Here is a 22326-nt window from a genome sequence, read left to right as displayed (position 1 = left end):
TTTTTAACAGTTCCCTGAAAAAAATATTACATAAAAATAAATGTTTTCAAATATACAGTTTCTATAGCAACTTTTTAAGCATTGATCAATGTATACATAAATACTGTATGAACAAATTGTGTTCTCAAAACAATTTATTAAATATATTATAAGTATAATGTTTTTATTTGTAATTATTTTAAAACTACTTTTGGTAATTAGAATAAGTTATTGCAAATATATCGAAGGTACCTTAAAAACAAATGAAGTATGTATTTTATATAAAATCTAAACACTAAATTTAAAGGTATTAATTGCTTTAGAATTGGGCTTTTTTGGCAAGATTTTGTTTTTTATCGGACGAGGGTGAATTTGAATATGTCATCGATTACAATGAAGATCAAGGTGATCTGAATCTACTTTTATACTATGACACGGAGGATCAGTGGCCAGCAGTATATAAATCAAATAAAGTAACTATATTACGTGTTCATATATATATATATATATATATATATATATATATATATATATATATATATATATATACATTTATATCACTTTTATTTAGACTTGCCAGGAAAAAGAAGCTGTTCTAAACATGCAACAAAATCAGATTGTAAATTTAACTGCTAGAAGTTCTATTATTCGCGAATATTCGGGGTGCCAATTTACTCCCATAGTAGTTACTACGCCTGTACCGCTTTATACCATTAATATACCGAAACCTAATAAATGGGCCGCTAAAAATAAAGGTAAACTGGAATATTTATTTTATTACAAGTAATAAAGAAAAAGCTTTAATGCGTTTTTAAAAGAATGTTTTATTATTAAGCAATATCTTTTTCTTGTATAACATGGTACTTCATCAGGTATTTATTCTTTTTAAGGAACTATAAAAGTGAAATTTTCCACAACTACCATGAAAATGACTATAATGACCGAGATAACAACATTATCTTCAAACACAATCCAAACAGAAGCTATTCAAATTTCGTCTGAGAGTAATGCAACAGAACATCCGTCATATTCAAGTTTAGAATCCGATTCCACTTCTATTACAACTACTATTCCAACTTCTACAGTGTTAATAAATGATACATGGACTACAGAAACAGTAAGATAATCTCAATTATAGTACCTACTTCTTAAAGCCTTCCTATTTTCGCCTATCATAGTTATTAAAATTGAATTAGTCAATAAAAATAAATGAATTAAAACAAAATAGAGTATTGTATCGTTTTTACAATGCTATTTTTTTAGTTTTGTGGCTTGGCAATTATGAGTCCTGACGTTTTTGTCGAATTTTTTAATACTAAAAAGGATTATTGCGTTCTTTCTAATAAAAATAATATTTATTCGTAGACCACAAGCAAATTTTGATCGAAGGTCGAAGGTCTGCCAGTTTTGATTGACTTGATTATAGGGACGTTTGATTTAGTGATAAAAGCGTACTAGCTGACTAAAAAAGCAAAGTAACAGTGTAGATTCCTTTAGGCGACTGAGATTAACACTGATTAACTTGAAACTGTGAAAATGAACTCTTGGAATATATCAGATTAAACAATATCGTATTTACCCTTATGAACACTTGTACTCTATTTAGGTATCTCGGGAAGATACCTCATTTGTCAGACTCCAATTGAGATCACGATATTCAAATATAAAAGTTTGTAATATATGTATAAATACGAGTATAAGTGTAAACACTGACATTTTATTCTTGCTATTTCTATCGCTTGGTTATTTCTGCCGTACGCATGTCACAACCTACCTACTTATACTATAACCGTAAGCGCAACCGCAAAATACACTAAATTGGATATACACTTGATAATGTATATGCTTGATAACATCATCCACTATTCTATTCTGTTTTTACAGATTTTTTTAGCTTTAATTTAATAACCTTTAACTACAGTTATATTTTTTATAAGAGAAAAAATTTATTTTAATTGGACGATGATCAAAAACGCCTAACATTTATATAAGATCACCTTCTTTTGGCCGATCAAAAGTATCTAAAACTCCTAGGTCAGATTTTTTGCCCTTATCATTACACAAAATATAATTTCTGGTCTATTTAATTTCAGAGCTCTATCAACACACAACCTTCCAAACAAAAATTTAAAAAGAAAAGGTCTGTTCCTTTAAAAACATCTGTTTCGAATATAATGAGGAATGGGAAAACAGTTATGTGTCATAATGCAAGACGTTTCAGAAGTGCAAGGGAAAGGTGGTGGTTTATTGCTGTAAGTAATTGCTATGGAACGAAAGTAAGTTTTTGCTGTTGTAATTGGTGTGGAATGGAACCTAATGTTAATATTTGTTAGGGTATAAATATTAATTATCAGTTACTGATGACTAATGGACCACCAGGGGACTATTGGCATGAACATTTTTCGGCTGATGAATTCTGTTAGAATTATACCATAAAATATTATATAAGAAAATAACTGGATTTATAATTTTTAGATATTCTCCCAATATTGTTAGCATTTTCTGTAGCATATTCGTTTTTATTATTGGGAATAACTGTTTGTTCATTGGAGCTCAAACAGAGACAGTTATTACACACAACTTACAAAATTTTTGTTTTATCGTGTGTACTTCAACTGATCGGTATATTGGTACTAAATATTACTTATTTAAAAATGGCCGTTAGTGGACGAATATCTCCTAAAATGAAGCGATTTGGTAAGTGTAAATTTAATATGTAATTTTATCCCGATTTTCAAAGTTTAAGAATTATAATGGTTTCAGGAAATATGTTGTTGGGTGCTTCGGAAACATGTTATTTATTACTACTTCTTCTTTTGGCTAAAGGTTTCACAATAACCAGGGGTAGATTATCAGTCAGGGGTACTGTTAAACTGACTGTTTTCATGTGTTTATATGCAACTACATATCTTACGATTTTTGTCTATGAAGCTTTGGTAAGTAATCCCACCGATTTCAATTTTGCAGCAGCTATCACTTTAAAATATATAGTGCGTCCAAAGGGAAAATTCGTAGTCTGATAAATAACATAAAAACAATTGTAAAAGTATTTATAGATCTAAATGTTTTTATAAAATAATTTCATGAAACTTAATAATTAAAGAAAACTTTTGAAGGTAAATATTTTCCATCCATTTTTATACAAATTATTATCCGAAGTGTAAAAACGTAAAGCCGGACCCTTTAAATTTTGTATTGCGTGACTACTTATGGCGATTCTTTTAAAGTTAACTGCGGTTCATTATCTGCAGTTTTGCTCATCTATATAAGCTTCTAAATAAAAAAATAAGTATTTTTCAGTGAATATTGCATTTTCTAATGTACGTTATCTAGGAAACACCTGTTCTTTCAGTGCAAGTTTATCTGAAAAAATAACCATTTTTCTCTAAAGCTAGCATTAATCGAATTTCATGAAAGACAACTACACTAATTTACATGTTGGACGCATAAACGATAATCCCTTCTAATTACAGCCTTTCTCAACAACGAGTAATTTTCTCTATGGACATCCTATATTTTAGGAAATATTATTAAAGCAGTTAACCAACATTAACAGCATATCTCGCATATTTTTCAAAACATGAATGTATTTTAGGTTTTTGATCCAGGGGAAGTTCTTTATTTATACGAATCACCTGCAGGTTACAGCCTCATTATTCTAAGAATATTTGCCTGGTTAATGTTTATATATTCCACCGTTGTCACCCTAAAAAAATACCCAGAAAAAGTTGGTATCATACAGTATAATTTAGATACAAAAAATAATAAGATTCGTTTTCAGTCTAATTTTTACTATCCGTTCAATTTATTTGGAACTATTTGGTTTGTTGCTGGGCCTGCTTTTATCATTTCTGCAAATACTTACATCGACAAATGGGTTAGAGAATCGGTGGTTTGGGCAGTCCTATTATTTATAGCTTTTGGAGGACATCTGATGTTTTTGGTTTGTATTTGTAAAGACGTAAATTTCACCTTTCATCAGTTCAATATACAATACCGTTATTAATTCTTATTTTCAATAGCACTATAAATATTTATGTGTTACAACATTCGTACTGATATTTGTTACACAATTGGTTGTTCAATAAGTGTTGCGGTCAATACAATTGGACGATCGGATAACTAATTTAATCAGAACAAGAAGCCAAAAAGATTCAGAGATTTCAACGATTTTTGTTAAACGAAAGATAGCATTCATGGAAGCATATTTCGAAACAGTTTTCCAGATTCTTATTTTAGTCCATCAAATATATATAGTCCATAGAATCCCTATATTAAAGGATGCTTGGACAGTGGCGGCTTATGCATAAGCGCTGCAGTTCTGCAGAGCTTACGCAAAAAAACTTGCTTATACTTAGCAAAAAAAAGCTTCCAAAAATAATTATGTATCTGACTAAAATACTAAAATTATTGTTGTAATAAATGATATAAAAAACAGCAATGGACGTGCGAGCCACGGAAGTAACGTGGACCAATGGAATAACTTGACTCACGCTGTCGTTATTATTTATCTGGGCCGCAGGATTGTGCTCTGCGAGCTTCTTCAAACACCCGCGTGTCGCTCCGCTCCCGCTGTGTTAATCCGAACGGTATAAAACAAGGCCGATATTTAAGTAGAGATTTCGCTGCATTTAACCCAGTGCCGTATGGGATATCAGTTATCTGTATGGGAATTTTACCCGACATTCGTCCATTAATAATAACAATATTAATAACAGTGACTATAAAATGAAATATTCTTGCGAGGAAAAGGTGGATTTAAAGGAAAAGATACCAGTACATTTCCAGATATTATTATTGAGAAATCTGGTGCAAGTAGAAGAAAAAGTTATACCAATAAATTTAATAGAGACATTTGAAAATAAAAAGACATGAAAACTCTAAAATCCATTATAATAATTGTATGGAATTTGCATTACTAGGGTCAGTTAATACTATGGCTTAATTAGATTCTACATTTTGGATAAATGTACAGAGACATAATGAAAATGTGTCAAAAAATAGGTATGTTTTATCAAAAAGTTATAAATTGCATTAAAATTTGTGGAGCGTTTGAATTGGCTCTTCGGGGACATGATGGAGCGATACTTCCCAGAATCCGGGGATATTTCGTGGACTTATAAATTTTACGTCTGAACTAGATGCAACTTTAAGTGAGCACCTAAAGAGTGCTTCAGTATTTAAAGGCACCTCCAAACAAATACAGAACGATCTGTTACAATGTATGCTTGAAGTTTATCGTGAACAAATAATCGAGGAAATTGAAACAATTGATATTGCTGCAAAATCTCAAATGGTAGTCATTCTTTGATATGTTCGTGATGGTGAGCCGATTGAGCGTTTTCGGAACTGCTTAATTCCTTAGTAAAACAATTGTAAGCGTTATAGATCCTTTAATTCAAAATTCACCCAACAAACTGATCGCACAAAGCTATGATGGAGCAGCGGTGATGAGCGGTCAACATGCAAGCGTTCAAACATTAATTTAAAAAAAATATCCCTTTGATGACTATGTAAATTATTATTCGCACCAATTAATTTAATTGGCTATGTCTAAAGCTGCCTCTACAAATTCCTGGAGAGATTCCTGGCTTTTCTTTATAATCCACCCGAACGAGTAGAAGAGATTAACAAAATTGTAAACAGGCATCCGCAAGGCGCTCCGACCCATTGGAACTTTATTTTAATATTGTATTCGAAAATAGAAACCACCTCATTGAGTGTTTGGATGAAATAGAAAATCAATTCAATCAGACAGCCTCTATTCACCGTACATTAAATGAACCGATCTTCAATTTTTGGCTAACTTTTTTCCATCATGTGATGCCCCACGTAGATACTTTTCAACCAACTGCAGCAAAGAAAATTTTAACCTACTAGAGTAAGAGACGCTATCGATAATTTTTAACGCAATAATATTCAAGTTTGAAATAATATTGATAACATAATTAGTGAAGCATCGATAACAAGTCATGAGGCACCAGAGAATAAACGCAACCATCCAGGCAACAGCAGATTTGATCACCGAATTTTTACTTTAGAAGTGTGTGATGTTATAATAAATTGAGCAAAAGATCGCTTTCATTTTAAAAAGCATCTAGTAGTTGCTCACTTTTCTTTTCGGAATGATTATTCAAGAAATAATTGCAGAACATTAAATGGAGCACTTCTTATTTTAAAATGTTTAATAGCAAATAATCTATGAGATACGTTGAAGGATACTAGACAATTATTAGAAATCGTGGTAACAACTCGTGACAACATCCGAGGCTCAACGGTGTTTCTCAACACTAAAACACATCAAAACGTTTCTCAGAAATTCAATGACCGAAAGACGTTTATCTCTGAAATAGTAATATCTCTAATTTTAATGACAAAATGATTACCAAATTGGTAAACAGAAAAAAAACGTAGGTTGGACTTAATTTATAAAAAAAGGTAAGTTTTTTTTGCAAAAATTGCAGAACATCTTCAAATTTTTATCAGGAACCGCCACTGTGCCTGAGGCAACTGTACTGAGTAATAAAAAATATTTTTAACGTGCTTCAGAAGATAAATGGTTTTTTTTTATCTAACGATAACACTTACTACACATACATACTCAAAAAATATGGTATACATTTTTGAGTAGACGCTGTATTAATGTATTACAGATCTTAACTATGCCTAGTGTAGCGAATAAAAATTTTCCATATCACGTTCGGACATCGCAAATAGGTGTAATGGAAATTAGTGGAACTGCTGGAAACAGTACTATGGAACAGTTTGGGCATCACATTTATGAACCCAGTAGCAATTTAACAGAACAAACTGTAATAATACCACTAACAAGAAGAACCGAAGAACTTTGCGAAGGCGAGAATTTATATTACCTGTGTATTTATATTGAATAATAGCCCAAAATTTGACCTTTTAGGTCTTTATAATAAAAAGCGCCTGTCTACACCTCAAATTACAGAAATAGCTGATGAAATTGCAATGGACGAAGAACGAACTAGAGATTTGACAATAGAAAACGTTATTAAGTGGTCATTGGCAAAGAATATACCAGCTCTTGATTTTGCTAACTTTCAACATATTAAAAATAAGCGAGATAGCATTGGTAATATACCTATGTATATTTATACATTTTTCAAGCATACTATTAACATTCCTTTTGTTATATTTTAATAATACAATTTGTTTAAGGATCAGCTTCATCAAAACTTACAGACAGTACTTTTCACAATGAAAATGTTACTCGAAGGCCATCTCTGGTTAATCATTTAACGACAGAAAATCAAAACGGCCCAGGGAATTTGGATGAATATGTTAAGGACGTGCCAATTGAGTTATTTACGGTTTCAAACGTAGTTTCTGCAACTAACAATATTCATCACATGGAAAGAACCCGTTTTTCAAAGTGAGCCATTGATTGATTAGCGATAAAACGCACAATATAATTATATAGGTAGAAACTAGAATTTATATATATATTTTTGAACTCACAAATACACAATTAAGATATTATAGGTATATAATATAAGAATAAAATTAATTATTATCTCAGACTTGTTTTATTTAAAGTTACATTTATATTTATATAGCTAAATAATAAATCTGAAATGCTTGCATCCATGCCCAGCTATGGATGCATTCCGCAACTAACATAATTTTACAACTTCTAATATTTTCTAGGCCCACAATTTATTTTTAAAAAATTACCAAATAAAAACTTTCACTGAGTCGCAAAAAGTAATTTTATACCTCTTAAATGCAATTTAGCCAACTACAAGAAAAATATCAACTTATAATAATAATAATACGATAACGGTACATAACATAATTAACTATAATATTTAATTAATAATCAGATAACAATTTAGTATTTGTCAAAAATCTTATAATAAAAACTATTAACTAACTATTAATAAAAATATCCTTGTGTAAAGTAAAATAACCATTATGTTATTGCTTTTAGAAATATCAATATAGAGAGTAAAAATTGCACAAATTTATTGCTCACATATTCAATATTATTGATTAATCTTCAGATCAAACATTCAAAACATTTAAAAAAAATTGATTCTGGGAGGTGTATATCGTCCCGATAATATTAACATTGTGCTATTAACACAATTAATATGTTCTAGAAAATGATACTGAATCAATAATATTGACAGAAGCCTAACATTTTTCATATTTTCAAATTTTTAAATATTTAACACTAACATGAGAATATAAAACAATGAAAAAATTTTAACATCAAATTGTGTTTAGTTTCTATTCATTAATAAAATAATTTGCAATAATATAATAGCAATTAATTGTAGATTTCAAAATTATAGGTATCAAAAAATGTTGTATAAAATATAAACAGTATACATCTTAGCTATGTTCACCTTGGCTAATATATAAACTCCATAAGAACATAAATAAAATGATATAGAAAATAATTATAGTATGAAGTAATACTTACTATAAAAAGAGCTTTAGAAAAAATAATAAAGTAGAAACCAACATTTGTATATGTATAAAAAAAATACAGAATCAGATAATACGCTAAAAAGTTAAGTGTCACTTGTGTTAAATTAAAAATTTACCTATAGATAACACAATGATCTTTTAGTAAAATTAAAGATTAATTGTCATTACAGTTTTGATATTTCGTAGCCTCCTTTGCAGAAAGTTGTTTTTTGTGAACAACCCTCACATGATATAAGAACGATGTCATCTGAAGAATACGATATGGACAATCAGGACACTACAAGAACACCTCAATTAAATATTTTTAATGAAATAATATTGTATTTAATCAAACTGTATTGATTGAAGTAAAATTCTCTAACCTTTAAAATGCTACTTTCATCGCAATCATGTGTTTTCATATGGGCATCCATTGATATTTGTCGATTGGTCTTAAAACTACACTTTTCGCAATGAAGACGGGGAGCTCCATGATTTCTTTTTATATGGCGCTTCAAAGTATTTAAACACTTTGATTTATAGTTGCACTTCAAACACCTAATTTAAAATAAAAATAAATTATAATATAATATATTTATATGTAATCTGAAACTTTTTTCCTATGTCAAATTGATCAACAAGTTCATTTACTACATAAGTTTACACACTACTTAATTATACCGAATGAAAACATGACATAAGAAATCCATATCTCCTTTTAATTAATACATGCATTTGAAATAAATAACCTACCAGTTATCCCTTCTCTTATTTGTTAGCAAATTTTTGAAAAATATTAGTGAGTTTTAGTTGGTAATTAAATTAAAATTTATTTAAATCTTACTTATGATATTCCTCTTCTGGCAGACGTATATGACATCTAATTATGTGTGTTTTAAGTCCATTTTTATAAATAAAATGTTTATCGCAGTGCCCGCAAATAAACTTCGTAAAACCTTCGGAATTTTGATGCATGTGTAAAAGATGAAACTCTAAATTTTTCTTGTAGATAGATTGAAACTTACAATGGCAACACCTACAAATTTTTTAACTTGGAACAACAGTTGAATAATCAAGTAAAAACTTACTGAAAAATATTTTGTTTTTCCTTTTTATGCATTCGATCATAATGTTTGTCCAACTCCCTTTTTGTCTTCCCTTTGTAGGAACAAGTATCACATAAAAATGGTTTTTCAACATCCATATGAACCAGTTTAATATGAGATTGCAAATATTTATCATGTTTTGTAATAAATTTACATAATTCACATTTAAATACTTGTTTTGAGTGTTTTTTAATATGTGCTGCTAATCTTTCTTTTGAAAATGTTTTATAGTCACATTCAGCACAAGTGAATGAGTATTCTCTATCTGAATGAATAGATTTGATATGGTGTGTTAAATTATGCTTACGTGAACATTTTAAGTTGCAATGTGGGCACTGAAAGAAATTTATTTCATCAGGATTTCGATGCACTATGAAATGACTTTTCAATTGGTGCTCATATTTTGTCTTATAAGGGCATTCCGTACAGTTATACCATTTGATATCAGCAGGATCCAAATGAATAAGTGTATGCCTTTCTAAATTTGCTCTTGAAATGCCAACATACAGACATTTATCACAAGAATATAATTGCTTAGAAGATGTACTGCAAAAAAAAAAGTTGTCAAATAACACTTGGCTAGCAACAATTAATTTACCTAGAAGAAATTCCATTCACGTCTACATCTTTGGTGTTAATATTGTTTGTTATTTTTATTTTAAGTTTGTTTTTTATGGTACTCCAATTTGCAAGGTCTTTGCTCGCTCCTCTTTTGAGTTTCTTATTAATATGTTTTTCTCCAACATCATTTTCACTTTCAGAATGAGATTCATATTTAAATTCTTGATGAAGCTGGTCATCAGGTTCCGTTTTAATAACTTAAAATGAAAAACAAAAATAATAATTGATGATTAAAGTTATTATATCATATAAATAATATAAATTATTATAGCCAGATTTATCAACTATCTTTATCATAATCTTTGTAATATAAATTTTAAATGATACATTATTTCTTCCTGAACATTGTAATATAAATTTTAAATGATACATTATTTCTTCCTGAACATATATTTTATACATTTATAAAATCTAATCAACGAAAAGATAATTTTACATATCAACTAAACATATTATTTAATTTAAATAATCATTAAATATTAATACATATTGCTTTATGAATGAATATAGCAATATAGTTTTAAATTAGAAAATACAGCTCAACTATATTAAAGAATTTATAACTTGTAATTAATTATTAAACTTTACTTTAAATTTAATTACAAAAATTTTAAGCACATGTCATAATTATTAAAGATATGATTCATCCATCATTATGAGTTATAAAATAAAAATCATAATTTTTAGTGGTATGATTGCTGGTTATTTTAAACTGTATAAGGAACATTCAGGAAAACTTACCAATATCGGTATCTCCATTTAAAGAATTAATTGGTTCTTCCGTGAGTACAGATTCATCTGAATCACTTTCTACTTTGATCTGTACATTCCCAAAATCTGTTTGTATATGTGCATTTTGATTTTCATCTACTACCTTAGGAGTTTTGTGACTATATTTACATTTTTTAGATTTTTTTGGTTGTTCGTCCTCTTCTTCAATGTAATTTAATATGAGTTTCTCCTCTTCCCCCATGTTATTAGTTTATTTTTTTCAAAAAAATTATATCGTAAACTTAATGAAACTATAACAATTAAAGTATTGTAGATACAAAAAAACTTATAAAAAGTCAGATAAATATATAACGTAATATGAATATGAATATAACAAATATATTTAAGTTATTAAAAAAAGATTTAAAAAAATATAAACAAAACTAATCAACAGAACGCCAATGTAACTTAGCTTCTGTCTGACATGAATTTTGACATTTCCCATTAGGGATGAAGGAAACTTATCGATAGTTTTTGGCCGACCTATGTATATTTTTGATGGCCCATAGTTTTCGATTCCTTTCAAAACAAAAATCAAAAAAATTATTTAAACATTTTAAAAATTAGTACATTTTTTTTGATCGATATTTCAATTTTTTTATTTTCTGATCGAGCTGTTGAAAAAAACATTGATAATTTTTATTCTCTGATATATCGATATTTTTTTTCGTGTTGACATCCCTATTTTCAACAGAGCGTTCCGTAAATTGTTTGCCATGGATTTTTATCAAACGATTTTGAATTTAACAAGAAGGTTAACTATAATTTGAGACTACAGGAAAGTGTAGTGAAATACATGGTTTATGACTGACTCGTTTTGCGCATGCACATTACGGTAAAGTACATCTAATTTTATAGTTACATTTTCACTTGCCAATTCCCTATAAATGGTTATGAATGTTTAATAAAATACCAAGAGAAAATAAAGAACTAGTTTTTTACTGATTACCAAAGAAATGAACAAATAATAGCGAAATTGAAACATCCAATTGAGTTTATAAATGTATATTAATCCCAGTATCTGTTAGTATATATACCAGTACCAGAAATGAAACTAGTCATCCAGCAATGCTTGATAAAGTTAGTGAAATTTGTATACATAAGTATACAAATATGTATATAATGATACTATTGCATATAATATTGTACATATTTGCAGTATGAAAAGTACAAAGTTGCTACTAGATGAAAAAAATCACAAGAAGATAATCCATACATACAAAGAACATTATGACATCTTGGTGGTGTGAAAAAAATGATAGAGAATATACAACACAATAAAATATACTGATAATATTTGAAAATATTGATGCAGCTACTTTAATATTGTAATATACCATGTTTGATATATACTTTGTTTTGTTTGTTTCATTTTCAATTCCACTAATTATCCTAAAATATTAATAAATGCGTTGTCATGAGTAGTTTTTCAAAAAGATACAACGTTAAATATACTTCTTGACAAAATACGAGCCTGTAAACAAATACCGCAAATAACCAAAGAATAACGAATATTTATTTTACGTGCATAACCACAACATATTGAGAATCCCTCTGTGTTTTGTGTGCATAACCAAACTAAATTCAAATATATTTTGTTTAAGTGGACATGCGCCTAACTAGCCAGTTATACACTACATGTTGTTCACTTCCTTGTGGTCTGTCAAATTCTATAAAAGTAGCTAACTTAATGTAACAGAAACGAAAAATTACCAGTTATAAAAATATGTCGGAGGAGATCGAAGAATATCCTTTACATAAAGCTGTTTTTCAAAATGATTTACCTGGTTTATCAAAATTATTACGAAAACACGATGTGGCATCAAAAGATAAACACGGTATGTATAACTTAACATCACAAGTTATTTTATTAAGTTATATATTTGGACTAATATTTATGTGAGGTTACAAATCTTTAAATGTTATTTGTTTATAGACGTTGAATCGTGTTTTTTTTATCATAGCAATAACACTAGAGTTCTTTATTATTTAACATGTAATTATGTTTCTTACAATAGGTAATACTGCCCTTCATTTGGCTGTTATGTTGGGTCGAAAAGGTAAGTGTAACAAATCAGTATTTATTGTGTCAGTAAATGCATAAATTTTTTACAATCTTTTTTTGTATTTATAAATAATATTATTCTTTAGAATGTGTGCTACTTCTTTTAAAATATGATGCTCCAGTAAAAGTAAAAAATGGCCTAGGTTGGACTGTGCTGTCTGAAGCAGTAAGCTATGGAAATCGCCCCACAAGTATGTCGTTGGTTAAAATATTTGTTTGGCGTTATATTACTTTACATTTCTTGCTAACATTTTAGTATCCTCTCTTGTGAGGAAATTTAGACAGCAATCTAGAGAACAAATGGAACAGAGACGTCCAAATTTGGTAGCGGCATTAAATAAGATCAGTGATTTTTATATGGAATTAAAATGGGATTTTCAAAGTTGGGGTAATACTTTAACATTAATAATTTAATCAATTCTAACTAAAACAAAAAATAGTACCTTTAGTTTCAAGAATTTTACCTTCTGATGTATGTAAAATATATAAATCTGGGGCTAGTATCAGATTAGATACTACCCTTGTTGACTTCTCTGACATGAGATGGGAAAGAGGTGATATTTCTTTCATCTTTAATGGAGATGCCAAACCAAATGAAAGCCTAACTGTTTTGGATAATAATAGTAAAGTTTATCAGCAAGTTAGATATGAGGTAATTAATACTCTATTTTTTTGTAACAAACTACAAATGTTTTGTTTGTGAAGGAATCTGAAATGGAAATTGAAGATGAAGTAGATCTTTTAATGTCAACGGATATTTTAGCTGCCCAAATATCTACAAAAAGGATCTCATTTGCTAGAGCACAAAGTGGATGGATATTTAGAGAAGACAAAAAAGTTTGTTATTGTATTATTTCATTAAATATTTTATAGCAAATGAAGTTAATGTTTTATTAAAGGAATTAGTAGCTGGTCAATATGATGCAGAACTATATACTGTTCATGGTCTAACACTTGATAGCCGAAAAAGAAGGGAACACCTGTCCTCAGATGATTTACAAAAAAATAGAGCCATCCTAGATAGCTTTACAAAAGGTGGGAATTTACAAAACTTGGATCAAAATGGTGTTGTAAGTATTCAGTATGCTATTATATAGTGTTATGTGGAGTTTTGATTTGTTAAATAAAATGCTAAACATTGTAGCATATAGATTTACTAAAATTAATAACAATTTTTAGCCTGTAAGGAGAACAAGTTTGGTACCACCACCTGAAAAAAATATTACTTGGGAAGAATATATAAATGCGGAAGTAAATAATTATCCACGTCTTGGTAGAGATTTAGTTTATAAAGAGTCTTCTAAATCATTTAAAGCTACTATAGCAATGGTAAAATAATAACCTTTTCTGATTACTTAATATTAAAAACATTAATATATGTATTACAGAGTTCAGATTTCCCTTTATCTGTTGAAATGTTGTTGAATGTACTAGAAGTTATAGCTCCATTCAAACACTTTTCAAAACTTAGGGATTTTATTAATTTCAAATTACCTAGTGGTTTTCCAGTTAAGGTTGAGCTACCTATACTACCGACAGTTACAGCTAAAATGACATTCCAAGAATTTGAATTCAGAAATGATATTCCAAACAATATGTTCAGTATACCTAATGATTATATAGAGGACCCCACAAGGTAAGTTGATATTTAGTAACTAGTTTTATGGTTATTTGTTATCTATCCCAGATTTCCTGATTTATGACGCCCTGAATTGACCAGTTGCTTTAAGCTCCATTTTGAGCCTAAGCCTCAGTTTTTGGCAATTAACGAACGTCATCGGATATTGATCAAAAATTCAAGAACCCGTTTTCGATTAAAAAGTCAATTGTTGAAAATTGATGAACAATTAAATAAGAATCCTGTTTTACTTCTTGAAGTCCCTATGCTCTTTACTTTAGGTAGTATATATGGGGCAAGCTGTCTGGTCTATGTTGAATAGGGAATGTGTTTTTATCATAATCTTAGAGGCTGAATTTATTTCACTGTACTTAGTATATGTTTTAAATCTTTTTATAAATAGTTTGCACTGACAAAAATCATAAATAACTAATTAATACATTTTTAGCGATATTATTTTGTTAATTTTAGTAAAATTGGCTAAATATTGCCTGACTTATTTATTTTTGACTTCTCGTTTTATATTATGCTAAATTGACAAAATCGCGTAAATTCATTGTTAAAAGTTTGTTACTGTTTTTACAGAATGGATCGGTTATGTATAATTTTAATCATTTTCATGAAATAATTTAAATATTAACATTTTATCTACTTTTAGGTAAAAGGTGTATTATATTTATGTAGAGGCTGTGCATATTTTTGAGATTTTGGTTGACTTACTGTCATGCCATGCTTACTAATATTTTTCATATATTTTATTATGTTATGCTTGATCCACTCTGTAAGTCTTTTTTAATGACAGGGTCTTTTACGATGTAAATCTATAGTTGATTTTTTACTAAAATATTTCAGAAAATTTTAAAATGTGTTTAACGAAATAATGAAAAGTATCTAGTGAGACATATATAGTCTAACGTTTGTTGTATTTGGTGTAAAATTATTAAATATAATGGTATTTATACAGAACCCATTAAATCAGGAAACTAAATTCGTATGTTATGTTTTCTGATTTAAGGAGAGTCAGTAAAAATATATAAGGACTTTTTATCAACTGAGCAGCTTTTTTCTCTAGAAAGTGATTTAATATTATGTTGCATTCTTTTTAAAGTGTCTTTTGTAATGTATTGATTTTATTAATAACATTTCATGATATTATGGAGCCATCAAGAAATTAAATTGATTTTTGAACCCATTATTATAAATGTTTATATATAAATTATAAACCAAACATACAGTGCAACTGTGTTATATATAATTATAAATAATACCGCTGCATTATCTAATTAAGTATTTAGAGAAAGGAAGCAGCAAAGCAAGGTTGAACATATCTTAATTCTGCTTCTTTTCAATCAGTATTGCTTTTATTTTTAATTTAGTTATATTTCTGTACTTAATGAATCCTTTCACGTTAAAAAGTACAAAATGTTCACGAACTCATACTTGCAGTATCAAAATAATTATTAGCGATATATATAAGTATAATTATATCACAAGATATAGAGTTTACAGGAATAGTAATAACAGAGTTCACATTTTTTATCTGTTTTTCTTATCGATGTTGATTTACTTGTATTTTTAGATATAAGTTAGTCCATATTTAACCTTGCTTAATCTATTTAAAACTTTTAATATACTGCACAAATATCCAGTATTTTTTATAGAAATGATGGCCATAATTTATTGATTATCCATAAATATATATTAACTTTTTTCGTCCAAATATGATTTATGTTTCTGTGGTTTAAATATACTAAAGTAACTAGGCCTTAATAGTAAAATTAACCCCGCTATCTACATTCATTCACAGAATATATTCCATAAAACTACTAGTATATTACAAGAAAATAAGTGTCTTATCTGAAACTGGCCTATTTCTAATATTCGCCTTAAATGTATATAATTTAAGGCTCCGCGTAAAAGTCAATGAACTAAATTTACATTTTATCATATTTGGGTAAATTTACACTATATATTTTCAGAGGTAATCAACATTTATTATCATATCTCCCCTGGCTCACTTCAATGAGATAAATATGTACTTTAAAAAATGCCTTTCTGGAACTAAACTGCTCAATCTCTAAAGCCGTTCACATATTTCACTTTATTGTATTACAAAAGTTCCAAATAGTATTTATTACATAGTTTACTGTGAGTGTTATAGCTAATTTAAATGGAAATACACATATCAGTGTGAATATTTTGTGTAGACATATGAATGTAATACAATTTTTTTAAAATCTAAATTCGTTTATGTTCATGTGAAGTAATACTAAAATGGAAAACAATGAATTAATTTAGAAATCAGTAAATTAGCATATTATTGCTTTTCTGTTAATTTGTATTAATGTTTTTATACTCTTAAATTCCGTGAAACAGATATAGCGTATATTTATGTACCATTTGAAGAATAGCCGTCAATATGTTTAGATACTAGTAATGATTTCCAATAAATTGTAAAAATGACGTTGTATGATGAAGATATCTGTAAATATAGCTTTTCCGAAACTTTATTTTGTTTTTTTAATTATACTTGGAACTAAACTGAAACCTCTTCCAAAATGTTAAATATGATCTGCAGAAATTATGCCATTTTCAGATGCTATTATTTATTTGCTTGTTACTTTTGTAGTAATTATAACGTATATTTTGTTGTCCTACCAATTCGGAGGTAAACCAGGAACAAAATAATTTTTTCAGCTCAAATAACTGATGTCTTTGTTCTAGTGAATATGGCATTATTGCACACATGGCATGAGTGACTAGTGATATTCAACATGTAAGGAGATGTAACAACATATATGTGCGAGTATATTAATTGTATGAAAAAATAACAAATAATAAGTAAATAATAAAAGAACGTACATGTAAAATCAATACAAAACGGGATAGAGAAGATAGTAAAATAAAATTTTAGGAGAGAGGCCGAAGAATTAATTTTTTTAAGATCAGAATTGTATTTTTTTAATCCAAGTACCTTCTAATAAGAAATAGGAGTACTGCCACCGCAGAAGAACATTCATGCATAGGAACTGATAGGAGGTTACGTTACATGTATGAAAATGAGTGAAATGGTAGTATCCAATTAGTAGTCTTTATTCGACTAAGGATGATAAGCTGTAGGAGATGTTAATCTCTAATAGATTTCAGACCAGAATGCTAGGTTGCCTATTTTATTGATATTTATAGAAAATATAATCAAAATGACAAGGAAATCGAGATTATTGTTGAAAATGAATTGATAATTAACGGATACTTATTGGAAGAACTGAAGAAAGAGAAAAAAGAGGAAGGAGGAGTACTGTTCAGTACTCAGTCTGCCTGGGAATGTGGAAGAAGAATATTTTACATATAGATCAACACTATAATCAAGCTTTAACGACCTCCGCCTCCAGTAGCTGGTTGTCTTCACATTCTGTTGTTTCTCTTTTCTGTCCCGAAGGTAACAAGTGTAATTTAATGATTACTGGTGCTATTAAGAATTGAGTCTAAATGCATACTCAAAAAATCGTAAAAGAGATTTTTAAACCATTTAACTTTTCGGTCAAGAATCTTAAGAAAGAGCTTTTTAAAGCTTTACTTGATGGCATGTATGAATGTCAAATATTCTGGAAAATCCGCACATAAAGGTAAAACAAAATTGAATATGGATGAAAGACAGCCGTACAATCGGTAGAAAACAAATCCTCAATTTCAGATTGAAAGTTTTTTATTTTAATAAATGTCGACAATTCGTTCAGATTCGAGGAGGACCTAGATTCAGGTTTCTGAAAATATATATTCGATGTCAAACATAGTGGAAAACATTGATGATGTCTCAAAATTTCTGTTTTATTAACAGTTTCCTCTCAATGCATTCATTTACTACTGACGATTGAATGAATTGTTGTTCAGGATTTTTTAAGAATAATTAAAACAATACATCAAATATGTTGCAACGTCCCATTGGAATTTCTAACGGAGTTTTCAGCTCAAGTTCAGTCTAAGAATCTAACGAATATAATTCAATAGCATGGTACAAATATATAGAAAATGCTTCCTGAAAATAGGTTTCGATTCGATTTCGAAAAGAGCTGGAACTCTCCGGATTGCATTTTATGAGAAAGTTCCAAAACTTCAACACTAATCTTCAATGGTAACAAAATATTTGAAGAGAAGCGTATGTTTGAAAATTTGCAATTATAAAAGTTCATTTATATGTTAAAAGTTAATTAATTAACTTTATTGAAGATGTGTTCGTTATTTTTTAAAAGTATCAACATAAAATGTATTCGATTGATAATTTAAAAACAATTATATTCATAAAATAAATCTATGAATATTTTAACGTTATTTAGAAATAAAAAACAAAATATGCTGGGAAGTCCAATCCACTTAGGAATACAATAAAATATCATAGTCTAAAAGTGCTAAGATGAATATTTCATGACTATGTTTTTTAAGTTATTTTTATTATATTGTTTTAATTTTAAGTTGCTAGTAGTATTGTATTTTAAAGAAGAGCGAACCTCTGTTTTCTGCCGGAATGTTATAAGTGCGATTAGGAAAGCAAAATAGCACCTTGAGGTAAAATTGTGTCAGTTATAAATTAGTTACGTGTGGCTGCTTATACATTTTATATATAATAAAATTCAAAACCAAATAAAAAATAAACTTGTATATTTACTTAAATAGTGCCACTTGAACAAAGGCAATCAATAAGACTGGGTATATTTAATTATATTGCCAATTAAATTCATGGTTAAAGAATATTTTCTTGTTAATTGTATATACTTTTAAGAAGATCAAAACCTTTATCATATATAATCGCAAAAATAATGCTTTGATTACTTATTTACGTATGATAAGACAATATGGGTATACCTATTTAGTATATTAGGAATGGCACATAAGTGAAATGATTTAGTTTTACAAGTACTTCTTATAAACAGTGCAAAATGAGTAAACTGCAGTATTTCGTTCTCATAGCTGTTTCGGAGATATTCGGTTGTTTTGCTGAAAGTGATGATGTACTAAGAGCCGTTGTTGTGGTACGTTTTTATATTTTTTAATTGGATTAGTAATACAATTATAGGATAGTATTTTTGACGAGTTTGCTAAAATTATTACTTATTAATTGATAAGATACATGCTTTTAGATACCGATCTAAATAATTATAGTTACTTATTGAATTTTACTTTTTTAATATGACGAAATATCTATTATTGAATATATAATATAAAAAAGTTTCATAGCTATCCAGTAACGCTTTTAAGGAAGAAACAATAACAGTTTAACAATAAAATAGCACGAATGACTTTTGAGCAAATTTAAATCAATAATAACATTTTAATTTTAATTGCCCTGCCATTACTTTTTGATGTTTTCATTTAATTAAATTTTCAATTGGTATATTCCCTATTTTTTAATTATTAATATTTTTAATAACTCGTTTAATTATATAAAATTATTAAGATATATGATTATACCTATAATAAGTAAATAAACACATAAAACCCTTAAGTAGCAATCGAAACCGCGATGTCTGGTCGAAGCAGGCGTACTTTTATGTAGATTTATGTTGCGGAGATTTATGACACCAAATATGTATATTGGTCCAATATTACTATATAAGAAATTACCTTTTAAACAAAACGATAAAATTAACAATAATTTGAAATGTGTTTTAGCTATATCGACATGGTGACAGATCACCTTTATCATCTTGGCCTAATGATGACTATTTCAACGACACTTCTCTTTGGCCTGACGGATACGGACAGCTGAATAACGTAAGTAATGGTATAATATAGTTTTGAAATGATAAACGCCTTTTCGTTAATTTGCATAATATGGTAATCAATGTGGCAAAAACATTTAAACGAATGTATTTGAATAGAGCTTGAAAAATATGTAAGTCAAGGTTAGTGGCGTATTTATGTATAATATGAAATTACAAAATAATACATTTTTACAATTTAAGCCACAAAAAATATTGTATGAGATATGTAATTTAATTTGAAGACATTGTTAAAATTAAATATTAATACAAAATATGTTTTACTTCAATTAAACTATTATTCATTGATATCCACCAATTTCAGGAATGTATAATACTATGTTTTATCCGATTTCGTAATATGAAAATACTTTATTGTGACACATTCAGAGTATTTTTGTTCCAGTGTTAATTTAAATGTAATTTTCTTAAATGAACTTTTCGGCTAACACTTAAATTTGCAAATTGGTGGAAGTTTTTATGTTCAATAAAAATGCGCTTTAACATTTAAAATTAAAATTAATCTAAAACTATTGTTATTTATTATTATTGTTGTAATTTGTTTATGTTTTAATGAAATTATTGCGTATTATATTATTATACTGCTAATGTATTATATAATGTTTAGTTTGGTAAGGAGCGCCATTATCGTTTGGGTCAATGGTTGAGGGAGCGTTATGATGGTTTTTTACCAGCCCGATATAACCGTAATGATATCTATATACGATCAACAGACGTAGATCGAACCTTAATGTCTGCACAATCAAATTTAGCTGGGCTTTATCCACCTGTAGGCGATCAAATTTGGAACAACGATATACACTGGCAGGTACTTCTTTGTATCTATTTTATTAGACTATAAAGGTATTAATTTCACCATTTAATAACATGCACAAAATGAATTTATTAAGAAACTTTTTCATCAAAATATTAATTTTAATATTAGTAGTAATTCAAACTATATATTTATATTCTTATAGGCGATTCCAGTTCATACAATACCTGAAAATTTAGACGAAATAGTGGCCGCTGCCATTCCATGTCCTAAACATGACAGATTAAAAAAGGAACTTCTGAAATCTGAAGAATTCCAACAATTAAACTTAGAGAATGCAGAACTTTACCATAATATCTCACAACTTACAGGATATGATGAAAAAAGTGTCGACCTGGACACATTCTCTGGTTTATTTTCAACTATTACGATCTACAAAGGTTTCAACCTTAGTTTACCCGAGTGGACCGATTATTACTGGCCTGAGATTAAAAGTTTGGCAGCAAAACATTTTCAAGTTAGCACATACACTACAGAATTAGCAAGATTAAGAACTGGGCCATTTTATAGTTATTTTATCAATTTTACCGAATCAGTAATTGCACAAGGGCCATTTATTGCCGAGGGACTTGATTATTCCCCAAAATTTTTAGTTGTTAGCGCTCATGATACAACAGTTGCCGATTTAACAAATTCTATAGGGGTTTTCCCTGACGCTGTCCCAGAATTTGCATCTACTATTATCTGGGAAATTAAAAACAGATTAAATAATTCAAACGATCTATATTTAAATGTATTTTTCAAGAATAGCACCGGCCTTAGCCCATTAACCATACCGGGATGCGATTTTGATTGCAGCTTTGAGGATTTTTTAACGATTATGCAACCAATTGCCATAACACCCGAGCAAAAACAGTTGGAATGTTACGAGCAGCTATCATGAAAAAAAAAACATTAATATGTATTAAGAAGTTTTCCAACAAGAAATAAAACAAAGTAAATTAAAACATTTTTTAATAAACATTGTAACCTATCTAATCTAATTCATTGTAATAGTAAACACTTTCAAATAAATTATCTCTATCGCAATAAATAAGCTTATCAATAATTCATATAGAAATTTTAGATATTCTATTTGTTTCATAAAAAGCAATCATGATATAATCAAAACTTTAAAACGTGTCTCAAAA

General features: G+C 28.5%; 4 protein-coding genes across 5 annotated transcripts; 3 read left to right on the top strand and 1 right to left on the bottom strand.

Annotated features, from left to right (window-relative positions):
- The first annotated feature begins 123 nt into the window (after nucleotides 1-123).
- Nucleotides 124-7527, top strand: LOC143193978 (transmembrane protein 145). Its single transcript, XM_076400486.1, has 13 exons — nucleotides 124-247; nucleotides 303-452; nucleotides 551-734; nucleotides 870-1096; nucleotides 2073-2255; nucleotides 2313-2397; nucleotides 2455-2676; nucleotides 2743-2915; nucleotides 3575-3706; nucleotides 3761-3922; nucleotides 6633-6834; nucleotides 6896-7081; nucleotides 7168-7527. Exons 1-13 carry the CDS (start codon nucleotides 158-160, stop codon nucleotides 7383-7385), a joined length of 2214 nt encoding a protein of 737 aa, XP_076256601.1. The 5' UTR covers nucleotides 124-157; the 3' UTR covers nucleotides 7386-7527.
- On the bottom strand, nucleotides 7521-11350 carry LOC143193994 (uncharacterized). Of its 2 annotated transcripts, none has more exons than XM_076400519.1 (6): nucleotides 10893-11350; nucleotides 10129-10348; nucleotides 9513-10076; nucleotides 9269-9460; nucleotides 8808-8982; nucleotides 7521-8722 (listed from the first exon to the last, which is right to left on the bottom strand). In XM_076400519.1, the coding sequence occupies exons 1-6, from the start codon at nucleotides 11122-11124 to the stop codon at nucleotides 8600-8602; spliced, it is 1506 nt and encodes a 501-aa protein (XP_076256634.1). In that variant the 5' UTR covers nucleotides 11125-11350; the 3' UTR covers nucleotides 7521-8599. The 2 variants fall into 2 exon arrangements, with proteins under 2 accessions (XP_076256634.1, XP_076256635.1); XM_076400520.1 differs by lacking the exon at nucleotides 7521-8722 and adding an exon at nucleotides 9178-9191 and having other exon boundaries at nucleotides 8842-8982; nucleotides 10893-11343.
- A 269-nt stretch (nucleotides 11351-11619) lies between these two features.
- On the top strand, nucleotides 11620-17115 carry LOC143193999 (ankyrin repeat domain-containing protein 13C). Its single transcript, XM_076400527.1, has 11 exons — nucleotides 11620-11757; nucleotides 12527-12760; nucleotides 12941-12982; nucleotides 13074-13178; nucleotides 13244-13375; nucleotides 13428-13639; nucleotides 13693-13824; nucleotides 13887-14057; nucleotides 14167-14316; nucleotides 14376-14623; nucleotides 14675-17115. Exons 2-11 carry the CDS (start codon nucleotides 12649-12651, stop codon nucleotides 14688-14690), a joined length of 1320 nt encoding a protein of 439 aa, XP_076256642.1. The 5' UTR covers nucleotides 11620-11757; nucleotides 12527-12648; the 3' UTR covers nucleotides 14691-17115.
- Nucleotides 17116-19471: 2356 nt separating this feature from the next.
- LOC143194003 (testicular acid phosphatase homolog) lies at nucleotides 19472-22143 on the top strand. Its single transcript, XM_076400530.1, has 4 exons — nucleotides 19472-19632; nucleotides 20273-20374; nucleotides 20990-21190; nucleotides 21342-22143. The coding sequence occupies exons 1-4, from the start codon at nucleotides 19540-19542 to the stop codon at nucleotides 22077-22079; spliced, it is 1134 nt and encodes a 377-aa protein (XP_076256645.1). The 5' UTR covers nucleotides 19472-19539; the 3' UTR covers nucleotides 22080-22143.
- The last annotated feature ends 183 nt before the right edge of the window (nucleotides 22144-22326 follow it).

Source organism: Rhynchophorus ferrugineus, unplaced genomic scaffold (assembly GCF_030347505.1).
Source record: "Rhynchophorus ferrugineus isolate W39M unplaced genomic scaffold, kcgeb_rfMv2 rfM3, whole genome shotgun sequence".
In the NCBI taxonomy this organism is placed as follows: Eukaryota; Metazoa; Arthropoda; class Insecta; order Coleoptera; family Curculionidae; genus Rhynchophorus; species Rhynchophorus ferrugineus.
Note: the sequence above shows the minus strand (reverse complement) of the source record. Positions and strands in the feature narration are given on the sequence as shown.

Coding starts and splice junctions, on each gene's coding strand:
- LOC143193978 (XM_076400486.1), top strand. CDS start 158: ATGTTTTTATTTGTAATTATTTTAAAACTACTTTTGGTAATTAGAATA. Junction 248..302: donor GTACCTTAAAAACAAATGAA/GTATGTATTTTA, acceptor TAATTGCTTTAG/AATTGGGCTTTTTTGGCAAG. Junction 1,097..2,072: donor ATACATGGACTACAGAAACA/GTAAGATAATCT, acceptor ATTTAATTTCAG/AGCTCTATCAACACACAACC.
- LOC143193994 (XM_076400519.1), bottom strand. CDS start 11,124: ATGGGGGAAGAGGAGAAACTCATATTAAATTACATTGAAGAAGAGGAC. Junction 10,077..10,128: donor GTGAATGGAATTTCTTCTAG/GTAAATTAATTG, acceptor TTTTTTTTGCAG/TACATCTTCTAAGCAATTAT. Junction 9,461..9,512: donor GAAAAACAAAATATTTTTCA/GTAAGTTTTTAC, acceptor AAAAATTTGTAG/GTGTTGCCATTGTAAGTTTC.
- LOC143193999 (XM_076400527.1), top strand. CDS start 12,649: ATGTCGGAGGAGATCGAAGAATATCCTTTACATAAAGCTGTTTTTCAA. Junction 13,640..13,692: donor ATCAGCAAGTTAGATATGAG/GTAATTAATACT, acceptor TTGTTTGTGAAG/GAATCTGAAATGGAAATTGA. Junction 14,058..14,166: donor ACTTGGATCAAAATGGTGTT/GTAAGTATTCAG, acceptor AACAATTTTTAG/CCTGTAAGGAGAACAAGTTT.
- LOC143194003 (XM_076400530.1), top strand. CDS start 19,540: ATGAGTAAACTGCAGTATTTCGTTCTCATAGCTGTTTCGGAGATATTC. Junction 20,375..20,989: donor GATACGGACAGCTGAATAAC/GTAAGTAATGGT, acceptor TATAATGTTTAG/TTTGGTAAGGAGCGCCATTA. Junction 21,191..21,341: donor ACAACGATATACACTGGCAG/GTACTTCTTTGT, acceptor ATATTCTTATAG/GCGATTCCAGTTCATACAAT.